General features: G+C 54.9%; 1 protein-coding gene across 1 annotated transcript in view; it reads right to left on the minus strand.

Moving 5' to 3' along the window:
• The window catches only part of LOC111154708 (peptidyl arginine deiminase 1), a 41,012-nt gene that overhangs the window by 7,219 nt on the left and 17,252 nt on the right, over positions 1-16,541 (minus strand). Inside the window, exons 2-11 of the mRNA XM_022514561.1 lie at positions 14,062-14,242; positions 12,813-12,885; positions 12,124-12,185; positions 10,680-10,797; positions 10,438-10,563; positions 8,264-8,436; positions 8,009-8,112; positions 6,921-7,044; positions 6,411-6,518; positions 4,926-5,077 (exon numbers count right to left, since the gene is read on the minus strand). Of these exons, the coding sequence (XP_022370269.1) occupies positions 4,926-5,077; positions 6,411-6,518; positions 6,921-7,044; positions 8,009-8,112; positions 8,264-8,436; positions 10,438-10,563; positions 10,680-10,797; positions 12,124-12,185; positions 12,813-12,885; positions 14,062-14,242 (1,221 nt within the window). The remainder of the gene's footprint in view (positions 1-4,925; positions 5,078-6,410; positions 6,519-6,920; positions 7,045-8,008; positions 8,113-8,263; positions 8,437-10,437; positions 10,564-10,679; positions 10,798-12,123; positions 12,186-12,812; positions 12,886-14,061; positions 14,243-16,541) is intronic.

The following is a 16,541-nucleotide window of genomic DNA, read 5'->3' on the forward strand; positions in this document are numbered from 1 at the left end:
CAAACAAGAGAGCTCCACCTGCCAAAGGGAACTAAAGACCCTGACCTCACATCCCATGACTCAGAGAGGTTGACTCTTTACCTAAGGTGCCCAGCCTCAGGTTCCAAAGATGACCAGGAGCTGGCCGGCCCCTCCCTCGGCCCAGTGTTTCCCGAAGCGTGAGGTCTGGACCACCTGGGAGTCAGACTCTGGTGGAGGCAGCTGCTTGTTTCAACAGAGAGTTCCTGAGCCCTGACCTCCTCCACATCTCAGAGTCTTTTTTTTTTTTTAAGATTTTATTTATTTGTTTGACAGAGAGAGAGAGATCACAAGTAGGCAGAGAGGCAGGCAGAGAGAGATAGGAGGAAGCAGGCTCCCTGCTGAGCAGAGAGCCCGATGTGGGGCTCGATCCCAGGATCCTGAGATCATGACCTGAGCCGAAGGCAGAGGCTCAACCCACTGAGCCACCCAGGTGCCCCCACATCTCAGAGTCTTGAAGAACGTGGCACATCCAAGGATGTGGGATCTGCATCCCAACCAGCCCCTCGGCTGATTCACGCGCCAGAGAACCACTGCCCTGGTCACCTTGTGCTCAACATGGACTGTCTAGCAGTTCCTGAAATGAGCTCTGGGCAGTTTCACACCACCCTTTACTAGCAGAGGGAGGGGCTGAGGTGGCCCAAACCAGGGAGCAGGTCTTGGGAGCTGGAGTCCCAGGGCTGTGGGAGGAGACATTACCAAAAGCCGCCTGGGCCTGGGGGTGGTTTCCACACTGCCTCCAGCACGGCCATGTCCCCATTTCACAGATGGGGCAGCTGAGGCCTAGGAAGGTCAAGGGGAGGACTTGTCCAAAGTCAGAGCCATGTCTGATATACTCTGGGCTCTCTCCACCTTTCCTTAGCACAGGTAACCATGTGCAAACACACGCATATATATAGAGAGAGAGACATTTTTTAATATGTTATATGTTTTAATATATTAATATTTTTTAATATGGCTTTGCTTGCCTGGCTTAAGGACCTATTATGGACAAGCTCCCCAGCCTACATCGAATCTGGTGCTTCTACCTTAAGCAGAACACAATCCAGCCGTCCCCTCTCCTCTTCTGCCACCATCTGGCCCGCACACCTCCCTCATCTAAATAATTCTAGTGGCAGGGGCTCCTGGGCCACTCAGTGGGTTAAACCTCTGCCTTCAGCTCAGGTCATGATCCAGGAGTCCTGGGATGGGACTCCCCTTGCTCAGTGGGAGGTCTGCTTCTCACTTTGCCCCTTCTCCTACTCTCTCTCTCAAATAAATAAAATCTTAAAAAAGAAAGAAGAGAGAGAGAGAGAGAGAGAGAGAGAGAGAGAGGAAGTGAGGGAGGGAAGAAAGAAGAAAGGAAGAAAGATAGAAAGAATTCTAGTGGCTTGCTTCTTTCCCTGGTCTCTCTGCTTCACCCTTGCTCTCTTGCAGTCTAACCAAACGGAGGCTCCCTCCGTCCTCCAGACAAAATCCTCCCACCACCCATCTCCCTCGTTGTACATGCAAAGTCCTCACGCTGACCTGCACAGCCCCTACCAATCCCGACAACTTCCCGCCTTCCACTCTCCTCTTCATCTGCTCAGTTCTGGCCACGCTGGCCTCTTGCTGCCCCTTGAACATACCAGGTACAGGTACAGACCTGTCTCAGGACCTTTGCACATGCTGTTCTCTGTACCAGCAATTACTGCCCACCTCCCCTCTCCCCATGGCTCGCTTCCATCTTCAGATTTAACTCAAATGTCATCTTCTTTCTCTATGAGGACTTTGAAAATTACAACAGTCCCTCAATCCCCTTCCAGATTTATTTTTCTTTGGCACTATTTGGTGTACTTTCTATCTCATGTATTGCCTGGCATCCCACCAGAACATAAGCTCCAGGAGGGCTGGAATTTTGTCCACATTCACTTCTGGGGTCCTAGCACCTCTTATGTACTAGATGCTCAAAACCTAAAAACTGTTTGTAAATGATATGCTTTTGAACAACTGTGTAATAGTCCATAGTCTGTATCAATCAAATATGTCATAGACTCGACAAGCAGTGACAAATGACAACACTGATTTGACCTGGGGGATAGGATTGTGGAAAATATTTTTTTTGTATTTCTGTTATTTTAAGATGGTGCTGGTGATTTAAAAGACTTCCTAAACACAGTGAGATAATGGAGAAGAGCGAGACTCTGGAACCTGCTCCTGAGCAGAAAGTGTCAGGAATGAAGAAGGTTCTTCGTCAGCCCAAGCCTGCCTGGGGAGCGTCAGAACTGCTCGCGTGTCACATCAAAGCCACCACCAGGGGGCAGAATTGCTCAAAGATTATTTTAAATATACCGCACAGAGGTGGAGAAACCAGAGAATGGACAGGACACTTACTGAGCACCTAGTGTGTACCTGCTTGAGGCTCCTAGTACTAAGTATCTTGCTTTTTTTAAAAATTATTTTATTTATTTATTTGACAGAGATCACAAGTAGGCAGAGGCAGGCAGAGAGAGAGGAAGGGAAGAAGGGTCCCTGCTGAGCAGAGAGCCTGATGTGGGGCTCGATCCCAGGACCCCGGGACCATGACCTGAGCCAAAGGCAGAGGCTTTAACCCACTGAGCCACCCAGGCACCCCCTAAGTATCTTGCTTACTGTCCACAATTCCCCTATGCTGTATGTACAAATAATGCGCGGTCATGATCTGAACTCTGCCCGGCTAAGCTCTCTGACCTCATCCCCGATGGAGACCCTCCTTGCTCACTCAGCTCCAGCTCATGGGTCTCCTTGCTGCTCCTCTAATGTCTCCAACACACTCCTGCCTCAGGGCCTTTGCACTGACCATTTCCACTCCCTCACACGTTTTCCTCCCAAATACCCACATCTTTCCTCCAGGGCTTTGTTTAAATGTCAGTTTCTCTGCAGGGTGCACTTTACCTAACATTCTCCCTGCTAGAATGAATGTAGGCTGTCTGTCTGTTCACTACTGAGGTCCAAAAGAAGCGAAGACAGGAACATAGGACAGCAGCCTGAGTGTTGAATTTTAGTCTGGGGCCCAAGGAGGAGATCTGGATTCTATCCATACTGCTAACTTACTGTGTGATCCTAGGCAGTAGGTGTCCCTCTCTGAGTCTCAGGGACCCCTTCTGTTTACCAAGGAGCTTGTTTCTGGTTATCTACACAATGGTCAGTGGACTGGGTCTCAGCTGCACTGGGGATCCTCACCTTCCTATCCCCAGTCCTTGCTCTGAGCCTGGGAGCTTCCAAAACATTTCTTTTATTCAGGGCCACAGACCTGGCAAATGGGAAGTTTCAATAAATATTTATGGAATCAGCAAATGAATGCATGAATGAGTGCATTCCGTTCCCCTTTCTGAGCCTCAGCTTCGTCATCTGTGAAATGGGGATAATAATCATCCCAACCTCATAGGGCTGTTCTAAGAATTAAATGAGGTAATGGGTAAATCATTATGTTCATGGCACATAGTAGTTGATTAATAAGTTTTGTCCAATGAGTTCCAACCTGCTTCATAGCAGACCCACTGCTGGGGACCCAGCTAAACAATACTGAAACATCCAGAAGACAGTTAACACAAATTCTTTATCCCCACTAGTGCTGATGATACAGCTAGCATAGAGATTTTTAATAGACCCATTTCACAGACAGGGAACTAAGTAAGGCATGGAGTAGAAAATAATTTGTTCATTTCCTAATGTATCTGTTGCACACTGATAAATCCCTAGTATCAGCCATGCCTGGCACATAGTAGGCCTGAAATAAATAGCTTCAAATGAGTTAACTGAGCACCTACTATGCGTCAGGCACTACAGTAAGTGCTGCTTAGGTGGTATACCCCCAAACGTGTGACTATTATATGGCAGAGGTAGGACTCGAACCCAAGCCCATCTGGGCTCCAAAGCCTGTGCTCCTTCCTCCTGGCTCCCTCCCTGAAGCCCAGGAGGACTACCTGGAGGCTTCATGGTCCTTCCGCTTCCAGGGCTGTGGGCGGGATCCGGTCCCAGAGTAGTGTCTGAGCATGAGTCACCAGCGAGGTGAGCACTCCTCCCTCTAGCCAACCTCAGCCCCAGGCACCCAGCTTGGGCACCCGGCTACGTGCTTGGGGTTAGTGCCAGGAAACCTCGTCTCACCAGATCCATAGCCCTGAGACTGCCAGGGTCACCACCTGAGGCTGGGTGACCTTCCTGTGACTGCCTGCCTGCTCTAGGTGTCAGTCAGGCCCCAGGGTTTTCACCGGGTTTCAAGGCCACCCATACACACAAAGGAGAAGGTGGCCTCCGGTGCCCGTGGTGGGCTTAATGTCCAGGCAGGAAGTCAAGGACCCCACCAGGATCCCTGGACAGCGTACCCCATTCTTCGGTCAGCAGAATTTAGCAGACACTGTCACCTGTCTCAGCACTAACCCCTATAAACCTTATTTCCCACCTGATGACAGCTGTCCAGGGTGGGACTCACCAGGTCACCTCTACCACTCTGGTGTCCTGGCCAGCCACTTGTTCATCGGCAACCACCTTGGTGACCCCTGGGCCCTTTAAGCTGTTGCTAGAACAATAGCCATTTTGACCTTCTGGGAGAGGTCACCAGGTCCATCTCCCGCCTCTGGGCCAGATGGCGCATCACCTCTCCAACAATTTCCGTGTTTCAAAAGAAGCTGGAAAATCTGGCAGCTCCCCCTATATACGAGCTGGTGACTAATGAAGCTCATTAAATACTTGGCAGGCCCAAAGACCGTGGGTCGCTAGTTCGTGAGTTTCCTCCAACGAGAAATGAGCTTTTAAATCGAAGACTCTAGGATTCCGAGTCTTTGACTCCAGGACCGCACACAGGAATAAAGACCACTTCTCAGACTGGGGACCCATGTTTGGGGTGAGGGAGCTGGAGTGTGCATGCTGTGGGGTCCCCACGCCCTCCCGCCTCCCGCCCAGCCTCTCACTTGGGGAAGCTGCTGCCGATGAGGATCCGGCCCAGGGGATATTCCTTGCCGCCCACTGTCACGGGGGGGCTGACGTCCAGGTTGCCGAAGGAGTCAAGGCTGGAGGCGCCAGCGAACAGGATCTCCCGGGTTACATATCCGAAGTCAGGACCCTAGGGGAGGACCAGCAAGTCCCCCCACCCCAGAAGGAGGGGTCAGTTAGGACAGGAAGTGACAACTCTTGGGTCGGGGGGTGGAGGTGTGCGATTAAAGTCCAAGTCTGCAACCGGACAATAACGAGAAAAATCCCCAAATGTTGGGAAATCAGGCAATACCCTTCTCAAGTATCCTTAGGTCAAAGAAGAAATCCAAGTGGAAACTAGACAATATTTTGAAGTGTAAGGTAATAAGCATGCAGCCCACCAGAACTTGGGTGCTCATGAGGCTGCAGCTAGGAGCGGCTGTAGCTCCGAACACACATATCAGGAAGAGAGAGGGTTGGAAAATCTTGCTTCCATTTCCAGCTAGGAAAAGAACAGCAAATTAGACGCAGAGCAAGTGGAAGGGAGGACAGAGTAAAGACGGGGACAGAGATGAGCGGGGAACGCCCCGGCAGGGTCAGGCCCGGGCTTGGGGGCAGGCCCTTGGTTGATGCAGAACTCACCCTGTGGGGCTCACTGTTGCCTGTGCTGGGGCTGGGTCCCGGCCCCGGGTCCCGGCCCCGGCCCCTCCAGGCTGTGGTAAACACCCTGCTCCAGGTGACCAGGAGTTCCCGGACTTCCCTCTCCCAGCCCCCACCTGGACAGAGGGACAGTCCCTGCGCAGGGGTGTGGGAGCCGGGAAACAGGCAGAGATGGTGAGCTGTAGGGCTCAGGCCCACCTCCAAAGGCAGTTCAGCCTAGTGGTAGGGCTGTAGAGACAGTCCCTCTGGTTTGGCCTCTTGGTGCCACTAGCTGCATGGCCTAGGGTAAGTTACTTAACCTCTCTGAGCCTCTGGAAAGAGGGACTGAACACAGAACTGTGGATTTGAGGAGTGACCCTGTGACCCGAGGGCCGGGTGCCTGGAATGCAGTGCAAGGTTGCTGGGGCTGTTCTCGTCCCCATCCTGGGCACGAGAGGCAGCATGGGGCCTGGCCTGCAGCAGGGGTTCAGAAAACATTTGTTACCTTAAGAGGCCCCACCTCGTAAAAGCAAGAGTCATGAGGGCTCGCCAACGGTGCGCTCCCCCACAAGGCAGTTTGGTCTCCCCAGGGCTGGCCCCACTGTTGACTCCCATCCACATGGGGGAGAAGGGCTCCCCAGGAGGACTTGACTGGCCTGCCCTTCCCAGAACGGGGTGATTTGCATGCTGTTTGCATGTCATTTGCATGTTCTGGCCCAATCTCCCCCCCCATTTCTCCACCATTTGTGTCCTTTAGCTCCCCCTAAAGGACAAGGACCAGGACCAGCAAAGTCCTATAGGAGGAGCCCCCCCAAGGGACCTCCACTCAGCCCTTTGCCACATACCAGGATCCGCTTATAGGGGAAATGCTTCAGACCTCTGTTTCGGGGAGAGTCAAAGACCACTGGGAAGGACTTGTGAGGGGCCTCAGTGTAGCCAAACTCCATCTCGTCCTAGGAAGGGAGAAGAAGAGATCCTGGTGGTGTCCCCAGGTGTGATTTTCTGAACGGGGTGATCCCCTCGGAGCTGGGCCAAGGCGGGGCCACAGATGCTTCCTAAGACCTGGGGGTACCTGGGTCAGAGGTACAGGTGAGGCCTCTGGGAGGCCACTGGGAGAGGACTCTGTCTGGGACCCGGGCATGTGGGGGAAACAGGAGAGACTGGGAAGATGGGGCAGCGGGAATGTGTCCCCCTAAGCTGTCAGCGCCTCGCGCCCCATCCCGACCGAGTCCTGGCTTTTCTCGGGACACCAAGTCTGCTTAGGAACCTGTACGGGCCCCATTTCCCAAAGTCGGGGTAAAGGACGGGGGACCCAGGCGTCCTAGGCCACCCCTCCCCCAGGCTCCTGCACCCACCTGGATCCAGCGGTCATTTCTATTTTCAATCTGAGGACAGACGATCAGCTTGCAGTTGGTTTTCAATGCTAGGTCCAACATGTCTTCCAGAAATTTCTTATTTGGGCCATGAGAGTCTACCACACTGCAAAACACAGGGAGAGAGGAACGTAATTGTGACCTCTGACTGGGGCCTTGGTCCCGTCTGCACTAGGCCCCATGTGGCCCCTGGGTAGAGGGGTTCAGACACATTCCTGCCCTAGAGAAGACAGAGATGGATAATGTCCCCAGATCATAACTGCATGGTCAGGAGCAAGCCCAGGTGTGTGGAGCCCAAAGGCAGGGCACCTAGGCTAGCAGGCATGGCCATGGAGAAGGAGGCCTGGAGACTGGGGGAAGGTGTCAGTGAGGGGCAGGCAGCCCCATCCGCTCCCGCTCCTCCAGCCCACACAAAAGTGTCAGGGTGGGGTTAGTGAGCAAACGGAAAGAAAGAATTCCCTTCCGAACAAGTGCAGAGCAAACCTATTGCTCCACACCTTCCCGGCCTTTTGACTTAGGTTCCAAGCCCGCGGCAGGTCTGTCCGCTGCTCTGATCTCTGATACACGGGCCTGGAGTGGCCTTGCCAATCAAGGCTCCCCTGTCCATCACGGCGCCTGCCAAGGATTCTGGGAGACGGCAGAAGGACTAGGGTCCTGGGCTGGGCTGGGGCTCACAGCTGGTGCCAGAGGCTGGGCTCCCGTGTTCTGGGCAGGCCCAGCAGCATGTCCACGCCAGAGCGAGGCTAGGTGTCCTGCGACCACCAGCTGCCTCAATAGAGCCTAGCCTTGCTGCCCGGACTGGATCCAAGCTGTCCCACCGGCAGGACACAGGAGAGGCAGGGACACCGACGCTGGAGCCAGTGACCTCAGCCGGGGCCTTCGCTGCTCAGAACAAGATGGGGCTGACCGACCCAAGCCAGCCTCGTGCTCTCCCCTGCCCAGCCAGCACCCACGGGTGACCTCAAGGCATCTGTCCACTGAGTGAGGGCCCAACGCTGGACCCAGCATTCCGTTCCTATCTCTACCAGTCCAGAAATGGTGGGGTTCCTGCAGGAGGAGTGAGGCCTCACCTGCACGCATACAGCTCCAGGGGGGGCTGGGTGTTGGGGGTCATGATCCAGGGGGCCATGCGGAAGGCCACGGTGTCTGTGAAGAGGGGCACCTCAGGCAGGGTCTGGGAGGGAAATGAGGACTAAATGGGCCCTGCAGGAAGCCCCATCAGGCCCCAAGGGCCCCACAGGCCCCCAGCCTGCCCAGCCCCAGAGATTCCCAACAGGTTCCCCCACACCCTCAGCCGCCACACCAGCCCCCAACACTGTACATACCCCCGTGTCCACCAGGCTGACACTAAGGGAGACCAGCCCCAAGAAATCAGTGTCAGGGAAGGTGAGTCCCTCCACAAAGAAGCTGATTTTCTGCTCCCCCTGCTGCCGCTCAACTTCGTAGGACAGGCGCTGAGGTCCCAGCACCTGCTTGTAGTGCTCGAGGGAATGCCCGCCTAGGGGAAACCAGAGGCAGGGGCCAGTGCTAGGACGAAGGACAGGAAGGAAGAAACCAGAGGCCAGGGATCCAGGGCAGAGCCACCTTCGTGTGAGATCTACTGGGACTCCCCTCGAGCCCTGCCACGTGTAAGCTGTGTGACCCTGGCTCAGTGACTCAGCCTCTCTGAGCCTCAATTCCTCATCTGTAAAAGTGGGCCAACGGTATCTCATGAGGTCAGTGTAAAGCTTTAAATCAGATCAAGAGATAAAAGCCGCTGGCATAGAAGGTGAAAAATACTCAAACGTCCATCAGTGGATGAATGGATAAACAAACGGTAGTGCGTCCATATAATGGAACCTTTTTCACCCATCAGAAGGAATGAGGGGCTGATGCGTGCTACAGTGTGCACGAACCCTGCAAATAGTATGCAAAGCTGAAAGAAGCCAGACACAGAAGACCACATATTGCATGATTCTATTTGCAGGGAAGTATCCGAACCAGGTAAATCCACAGGGACAGAAAGCCAGAAAGCAGATTATGGGTTGCCTAGGACTGGCAGTGGGGGAAGAGGGGAATGGGGAGTGGCCACTGATGGGTACGGGTCTTTATGTGGGGGTGAGGAAACGATCTTACAACTAGATAGAGGTGGTGGTCCTACAGCAGCAAGGACCTACTAAGTGCCAGGGAGCTGTCCACTTTCAAATGGTTAATTTCCTATTATGTGAATTTCACCTCAATTTCTTTTTTTTTAATTTTTTTTAAAGATTTTATTTATTTATTTGACAGATAGAGATCACAAGTAGGCAGAGAGGCAGGCAGAGAGAGAGAGAGGAGGAGGCAGGTTCCCTGCTGAGCAGAGAGCCCGATATGGGGCTCGATCCCAGGACACTGGGACCATGACCTGAGCCGAAGGCAGAGGCTTTAATCCACTGAGCCATCCAGGCGCCCCTCAATTTCTTTTTTTGAAAGCGCCTGGCCTGTAGTGGTTCAGCGCTACCCGCTTCCGTCCTCGCCTGAGGCTTGTCTGGGAAAGGTCACCCCGGCATGCTCTTATTCACAGCGGGGAAAGGTTATCTGTTCACTTATTGAGATTTTGTTTATGTTCCGGTGTCCCAGGAAGCGTTTCCAAAGCAGGGCCCTCAGCCTAAACTTCAACCATGGGTGCACGAGGAGGAAGGTTCTGGCTCCTGCCAGGCTCAGGTGGCCAGGACAAGTTTTGGGTCAGTCTGAACAGAAGGAGGTAAGGGGGGAAGAAACAAAGGAGCAGGAGAAGCCTCTTGCTACTTATAAAAATGAGTGAAGGCAGCTCAGGGTTAAGGATGGGTATATTTTTTTTAAGCCACAGATTTTGATTAATAAAAATCTCTGGCATTGAGACGCCTGGGTGGCTCAGTGGGTTAAAGCCTCTGCCTTTGGCTCAGGTCATGATCTCAGGGCCCTGGGATCGAGCCCCACATCAGGCTCTCTGCTCAGCAAGGAGCCTGCTTCCCTTCCTCTCTCTCTGCCTGCCTCTCTGCCTACTTGTGATCTCTGTCAAATATATAAATAAAATCTTTAAAAAAAAAAAAAATCTCTTCCAAGGTTCCAAGGGCCGGCCTGGGCCTCAGCTTTGCTAGTTCCCGCTCCCACCTCACCCAGCCTGCACAGAGCTGGGCGTGTTTCAAGAGCTTGCCCCGTGCTGCCTGACCAGGGAGTGGGGTGGACAGTGGAAAGAGAAGGGGTTTGGGCAGTTGAGAGACCTGGGTCCAAATGCCTGCTCCCTGCCCCCACTTGGTTATATGACTTAGAGACCCTGGATTCCTGCCCCTGAGCCTCAGTGGCCTCCTCTATAAAATGGAACTCATTTTTGAACCCCCTTCTTAGGTAATATGCTGTGAGCTGCTGGGGTGGCTGTTGGTCAGAGGTAGAGGGAGGTATAGAAGATGCTGCAGGGGAGGGGGGATGTGTATAAGAGAAGAGTTTGGGAAGCAGAGTATAAGCAGAGCAGGGAGGAAAACAGCCCCAGCAAGCCACTCACCCCTAGAACAGAAGACCCCCACTCGTTTGGAATCCGAGAAGGGCACATTCAGGACCAGCTTGTGGTTGTCGAAGAGCCTGTCTGGGCCATCACAGCTCAGCACCATGGGGGACATGTCCTGTAGGTCTGGAGAGAATGGCACCCTTGAGACAACTCTCCCTGCACCCTCCTCCCACCTCCCCCAGCCTGTACTGCCCCACGCCACTGCCCTGGACGTCCCCACACACCCTTCTATCACACACCGTCCAGTGATGCCAGCTGGCTGTTGGTAAGGTCAGGCCCTCTGGACGTGATACTGTCCCGGTCACAGTTCACCAACAGGACAGCCCCATAGCCCTCGGGGCCCCAGCGCCAGGTTTTCTGTGGCAAAACAAGAAGCTTTGGGGTCAGTGGGACCCAGAGAGCCTGGGGAAGGGGCTCTGGAGTTGGCTAGGGCTATTTTGTTAACATGGAGACTTTGGTTTTCTGGGTTTACTTCAGGATTTAAAGAAGAATCATAGATTTGGGGACTGGAGTTCCAAGTCTTTAGACCCAGAGCCACCCCACACTTGTGCAGTGAACAACCTATGCAACCATACATGGTGGCCCCACCCAGCCATGGCACTGGAGGAGGAAGGGTAGTGTCACTCCCTCAGGAGGAAGGCTGTTTCAGAAACGACCTTCACCAGCCCACTGAGCTTTGGCCCTACCTAGGGGACAGAGGCTGCCTCCCTCCCAACTCTCTGGGTCCTGGCATCTACCCTCAGTCCTACAGGTCCTGCAAGGAGGTCTAAGCCAAGGAGGGAAAGATGGCTGGAGCCCTGCCTCAGATCGCAGCTCTCCCTTATACACCTTCACTTAATCCCTACCAGACCCTACAAGGCAGGGCTCACTTGCCTCATTTCACAGAAGAGGAAAGGAAGGCTCTGGCAAATGGAAAGAAAGGCTCTGGAAAGGAAGGCCTCAGTCCCCTAGCTGGGATTCAACTAGTTGGGAGACCTGGAGGACTCCGCAGGGCCACTGCTAGCCTATATGACACACCTGTCCACCTTTCTTGGTAAATGCTGCCCTATGCCAGGGCGCAAGACATGACTTGTACCATAGCCCCACTCACCACCTTAGCCAAGCAACCTTGAGCAGTGAACAACCTGTACAACCACCCATGGCTGCCCTAACCCCTCTTGTCCTCAAAGCCTGTCCTTGGGGCCCATGCTTTCTCTCCAGGATCTCTCCCTACAAATTACACCTTCTACCCCTCCAGGATGGTTTCCAGATACTTCTATCTGGAATCCCCATAATGTCTCGGGACCACCCCACCCTCCTCCTCACTTTTTAGGATCCAACTGAGGCTGTCCACCCAGCCTCCTCTATCAGAAGCCTTGCCTTCTCCCAGCCTTCAGTCAGTCCCTTGGCAACCTTTTATGAAGCACTTATCATGTTTCAGGTTCAAATACCGCTAAGGAAAGAGAAGATGTATCAAGCAAAAGAACCAATTCCAATCCCTAAGTGCTGCAAGATAGGCTCAGAGAGGCTCACACAGGAGTCACGCAGCACAGTGATCACACGGTGCAAGTTACGCCCACCTGGGCCAGCTTGGCAGCCTCCACATGGGTTCCCTACATGGTCGGATCCCACAGACTCTGGGATCCATCACCCCTGGTTTTGCCTGTCAACTCTGCCAGCCCAAGGTAGCCAGGAGAGCATCACCTTGTCGCCGTGGCTCCTCTTCACCTTGCCCGTGCGATGCGTGTCGACATCGAGGGAGATGTCTGTAAAGGAGTGGAGAGGGGCACCAGAGGCTCACGCATCCCACCTCCATGCCCATGAGGTCCAGGCTAAGGCAACCTTTGCCCACGAGACCCAGGAAGACCTGTTCTGGGGACCACACCAAGCACCCGGGAGACTGTGTGGCCACCCCCTGTGGTTCTGGATGTTGGAGGGACCCGGTCTCCGGGACTCTTGAATTCATTGCCGGTCTATGCTTGCTGAATTGCTAGCTCTTGGTGGCCCTGCCTCTGGCCATTGGGAACGAGGCCTGAAGTTGTCGGTGCTGGATCCACAGTTCTCAGGACCAGCGGCCAGGGCTCAGGCAGAAGGCGGCTCACGGCTCCCTGAGGTTTAGCGAGGAATCTTGGAGTTCCAGAGGTGTGACAGGTGGCCTCCAGAGGAAGGAGGCCTAGGGTGGGTCTAGCTGTGGGCCATGGACAGTTTCTAGATTCTGGTGGCCCTGAGTACTGCTGAGTCTCCATCCCCGAGTGAACTAAAGGTCTCTGAAGAAGCTCCTGGAGGTGGAGGAAGAGGGCCTGGGCCTGGGACTCAAGGGGGCAACTAACACCCTCCAGAGGGCAACATGGAGGGGTGGGGGGACATCCTGGGAGCCAGGAGCTGGTACTTACCGACACCGGTGAGATAGAGCACGCTGTGGCCTAGGGCCCCATCCTGATGCTGCCCAAAGTAGGACACCTTCACCTGTGGGGACATTGTCAGCCCTAAGTGAGCACAGTCACCCTTCAGAGATGGCAGGGGCAGGGGACATGGTGGGGGAGACCCTAACAGTCCTGCTTCGAGGCAGGGGAGGCCTGGGCATCCCTAGAGTCTCCCCAATGCCTAAGGTCCAAGATGCCCAGGCTCCTGGCTTGGGCTCAGATCTGCCTTCCCCAGCTCGAGAGGCTGTGGATGCCTCCGGGGCTCCAGGTCTGGGCTGAGGAGCAAGGAGGGCTGAGGAGGGTGGGGCGGGTGCCGGGGGAGCCGCTGGACCCTCAGGAATCCATGGAGATATCAGAGAGGAAGAATGAGGGGAGGGACGGTGGACGCCATCGACATGAGCCAGCTGCTCAGCCCATGTGTCTTCTGTTCCTTCATCTGTAAAATGGGAGCAATGGCCACACGCTCCCGCACCCCCACTCCCCAAAAGAGCCAGCGGTCACAGAGCTTTTCCCATGGTCCAGATCCCATGCCAAGTGCTCTACCCAGGTCATCTCAGTGAGCTCCCAAGATGGCCCCAGGAGTCTGGGCCCATTCCTAATGAGGCCACTCCCAGCCCTCCCTGCAGGCTTGTAAGCAGAGGGGGTAGGATTTGAACCCATGGCAGGCTCCAGGGCTCCTGCTCTCAACAGCTCACAGTCTCTGCCTTTAGGGGAGAAAGGGCCATGGCAGCGAACCAGTGGGCCACTGTGTGTGTGGGGGGTTCCTGGGGGTAAGTGATGAGGAGGCTACCCGTGAAAGCAAAGCCTTTCCCTTCCTTGGATATGGGGACGGGGCACATCTGGGTGGGCACCTGTGTCTCCGTGCATGCACATATGCATGTGCCCGGGCTGTTACTCGAGTCCTCCCTGCTACGGGACATATTTTGGGGTCTGTGCATAGGGTGAACACAGGTATTCATGTGAGGGTGCCTGTGAATTGGAGGGGTGAGTAGGCAGGCTGTTTTTATGGGCGTATCCATTCATGTGTGCATGTGTGACATTGCTGCCATGGGGAGGGGGGGAAGTGCATGTGCGGGGTGTCTGTGGCATCGAGATGTGCTGCGTGGAGGCAGATGTCTGAGCCTCGTGGGGTTTGGTGGAGTAAGGGTGTTGTGTGAATGGAGTTATGCTTGGGTGCAGGGGTGGGGAACACGGCCCCTGTGGAGACGTGGCCTCTTACCTTGAGATCATTTAAGTCCTTACTGGCTGCATCCACGGATACGGTCACCTCCACACTGACATCCAGGGGCCAGCGGGACTTGCCTGTAGGCCCCGTCACCCGAGCTGGGTCGTAGACCACGAAGACCTCCACTCCAGGGCTTCCAGAGACGCCGAAGGTCTCGGCCCCCTTGGGCACAGCACTGACAGAAAGGAGAGAGGTGAGTTTCCAGGGGGCTCAGGAGAGAGACCACAGTGTGGTAGCGGGCTTGGGTCACCAAGCTATACAAACAGCACCCCTAAGAGCTGGACTGGGGGGTGGCAAGGGACTGCCACTGGCCAGGAGACCAGGCCGACTGGGCACCAGGCAGCCTGGGCTCCATCCCAGCTCTCTGCTGATTCCCATGTGACCCACCCTGGGCACCTCATCTTGTCCTCTGGCCTCAGTCTCCCCATCTGTAACATGGGGCTTTGCTTTAGTGGCAGGGCCCTTTTGGCAGACCTCCTGTGGAACCCAGGACCTAAGACAGACACAAGCAAGCAGGACATGGGCCCAAACCATGGCGCTTAACACCCCCGCCCAAGAGCGATCCCTGAGGCTCCAGAGAGCAGAGACAGCAAACCCCGGCACAACCTCCCACCCCCACCACAAAGCTTCCCATGCTGATACTTCCAAATTCTCCAACCCAAGAGGGAACACACTGGGTCATCTGCCTCTCACCACCCCACCCCCACCACTACCTGATGGCTGGGCAGCCTCCTCACTGGTCTCCCTGACCCACCTGTGCCCCCCTCCAGTCTCTTCCGCACACGGCACACTTAGGCAGATTCTGTCATTCCTTTGCCCCAAAGCAGTGGTTCCTGTCACACTCAGTAACAGGTAAAGTCCTCACAGTGGCTTACAAGGCCCCCAGTAATCTGCCCCCTGCCACCTCCCTGACCTCTCCTCCCCACGATGCTCCCCTCGCCCACTCTACTCCTGCCACACTGAGCTTCCTGCTGTTCTATGAAGCTGCCAATCTGTCCTAGCTCACGGCCTTTGCACTGGCTATTCCCTCGGCATAGAATGCTCTTCCCCCAGGTGTCCACAAGGCTCATTCCTTTACCCTCTTCAAGGCTCTGCTTAAATGTCACCTTCTTTCTCTCTCTTTCTCTCTCTTTTTAAGTATGGGTTTTTCTCCCCTCCAATATATTTTTTTTTAAAGATTTTGTTTATTTGACAGAGAGAGACAGGGAGAGAGGGAACACAAGCAGGGGGAATGGGAGAGGGAGAAGCTGGCTCCCGCCAAGCATGGACCCCGATGCGGGGCTTGATTCCAGGACCCTGGGATCATGACCTGAACCAAAGGCAGACACTTAATGCCTGAGTCATCCAGCTGCCCTTCTCAGTGAGCCCCCCATCACTCCATTGAATGCTGCAACTTGCTCTCTTCCTCTCCTCCTCTTCCCTATCCCTCTCACTCTGCTCTGACCCTAGGCTCCGCAGGTGGAGCTCATAGCCTAGAGGGGTATGTCGGACCACAGAACTACCTGTCAGTGCTTCTCCGTCCCCTCCATGTCAGGGCTCTCGCCTGCCCTTCCCAGGGACAGAGCCATCAGCCACTTAAGGTCACGTCCACTTACTAGACATCCACCTGACTGCAAAGATCCAGAGCCAGAGGGGTCCTTTAATGTATCCTCCTGCCTCTATCCTTTCCCAGATCCCTGAGAACCCACCCAGATATTAAACCCTCCAGAGAAACCAGACCCCCCGACACGGTTACCGGCGCCATCAAACTGCCTCCCGTGACAAGGGTGACAGCGATCACGGTTACAACAACCCCAAGCCCTACTCAGCGCTTGGCCCTCTGATGCTCAGCAAGTAGTTTTCACTCTCCTCACCTTACAGATGTGGCTGGGGTGGAGAAGGGCCCTGGGGCCCTGCAGGCTGCTGGCAAGACCCACCCGCGCCAGCCCACACTCGTGGCCCCATGGTACCTTCAGGAAGCCCCATCCTACATGCCCTTTGTCCTTGTCTAATCAGTTACCATAGAAACCCAAGTACCCCAGACACTCGTCCTCTAATCGGACCCCATCTCCCATCCGCCCCACTCCAGGACAATCCCACACACCATCACCTGCGCAGTGGCCTCAGTCACATCCCAGAGTGTGTCCTTGACCTTCATACTGCCATAGAGACCTGTTTCCCACAGCAGGCAGGGGACCCCCTGCAGCCCTCTCAATGGTGTCCACTCCCCCCTCACTTCCCCTACCCCCAGGCCCAGAGGTGGGCAGGAGTCCCCCTCCTCCCGGTCACTGCCACATCACTGTCACTCTGCCCTCATTCCTGAAGGGGGCCAGCTCCTGCCACCATCTCCAGCGCTGCAGCCCCATGAGTGATGGGGCAGCCCCTCAGGCCTCAGCATCGGGTTTCCTCTCCCAAAGATCCTGGCCTCCACCCAGCCTCAGCCACCCGCCCCCAGGGAAGACCCCAGACTTTGTCATTACCAAGAACTACACTCC

Source organism: Enhydra lutris, unplaced genomic scaffold (genome assembly GCF_002288905.1).
Source record: "Enhydra lutris kenyoni isolate GAN:26980312 unplaced genomic scaffold, ASM228890v2 scaffoldscaffold38, whole genome shotgun sequence".
Taxonomy (NCBI): domain Eukaryota; kingdom Metazoa; phylum Chordata; class Mammalia; order Carnivora; family Mustelidae; genus Enhydra; species Enhydra lutris.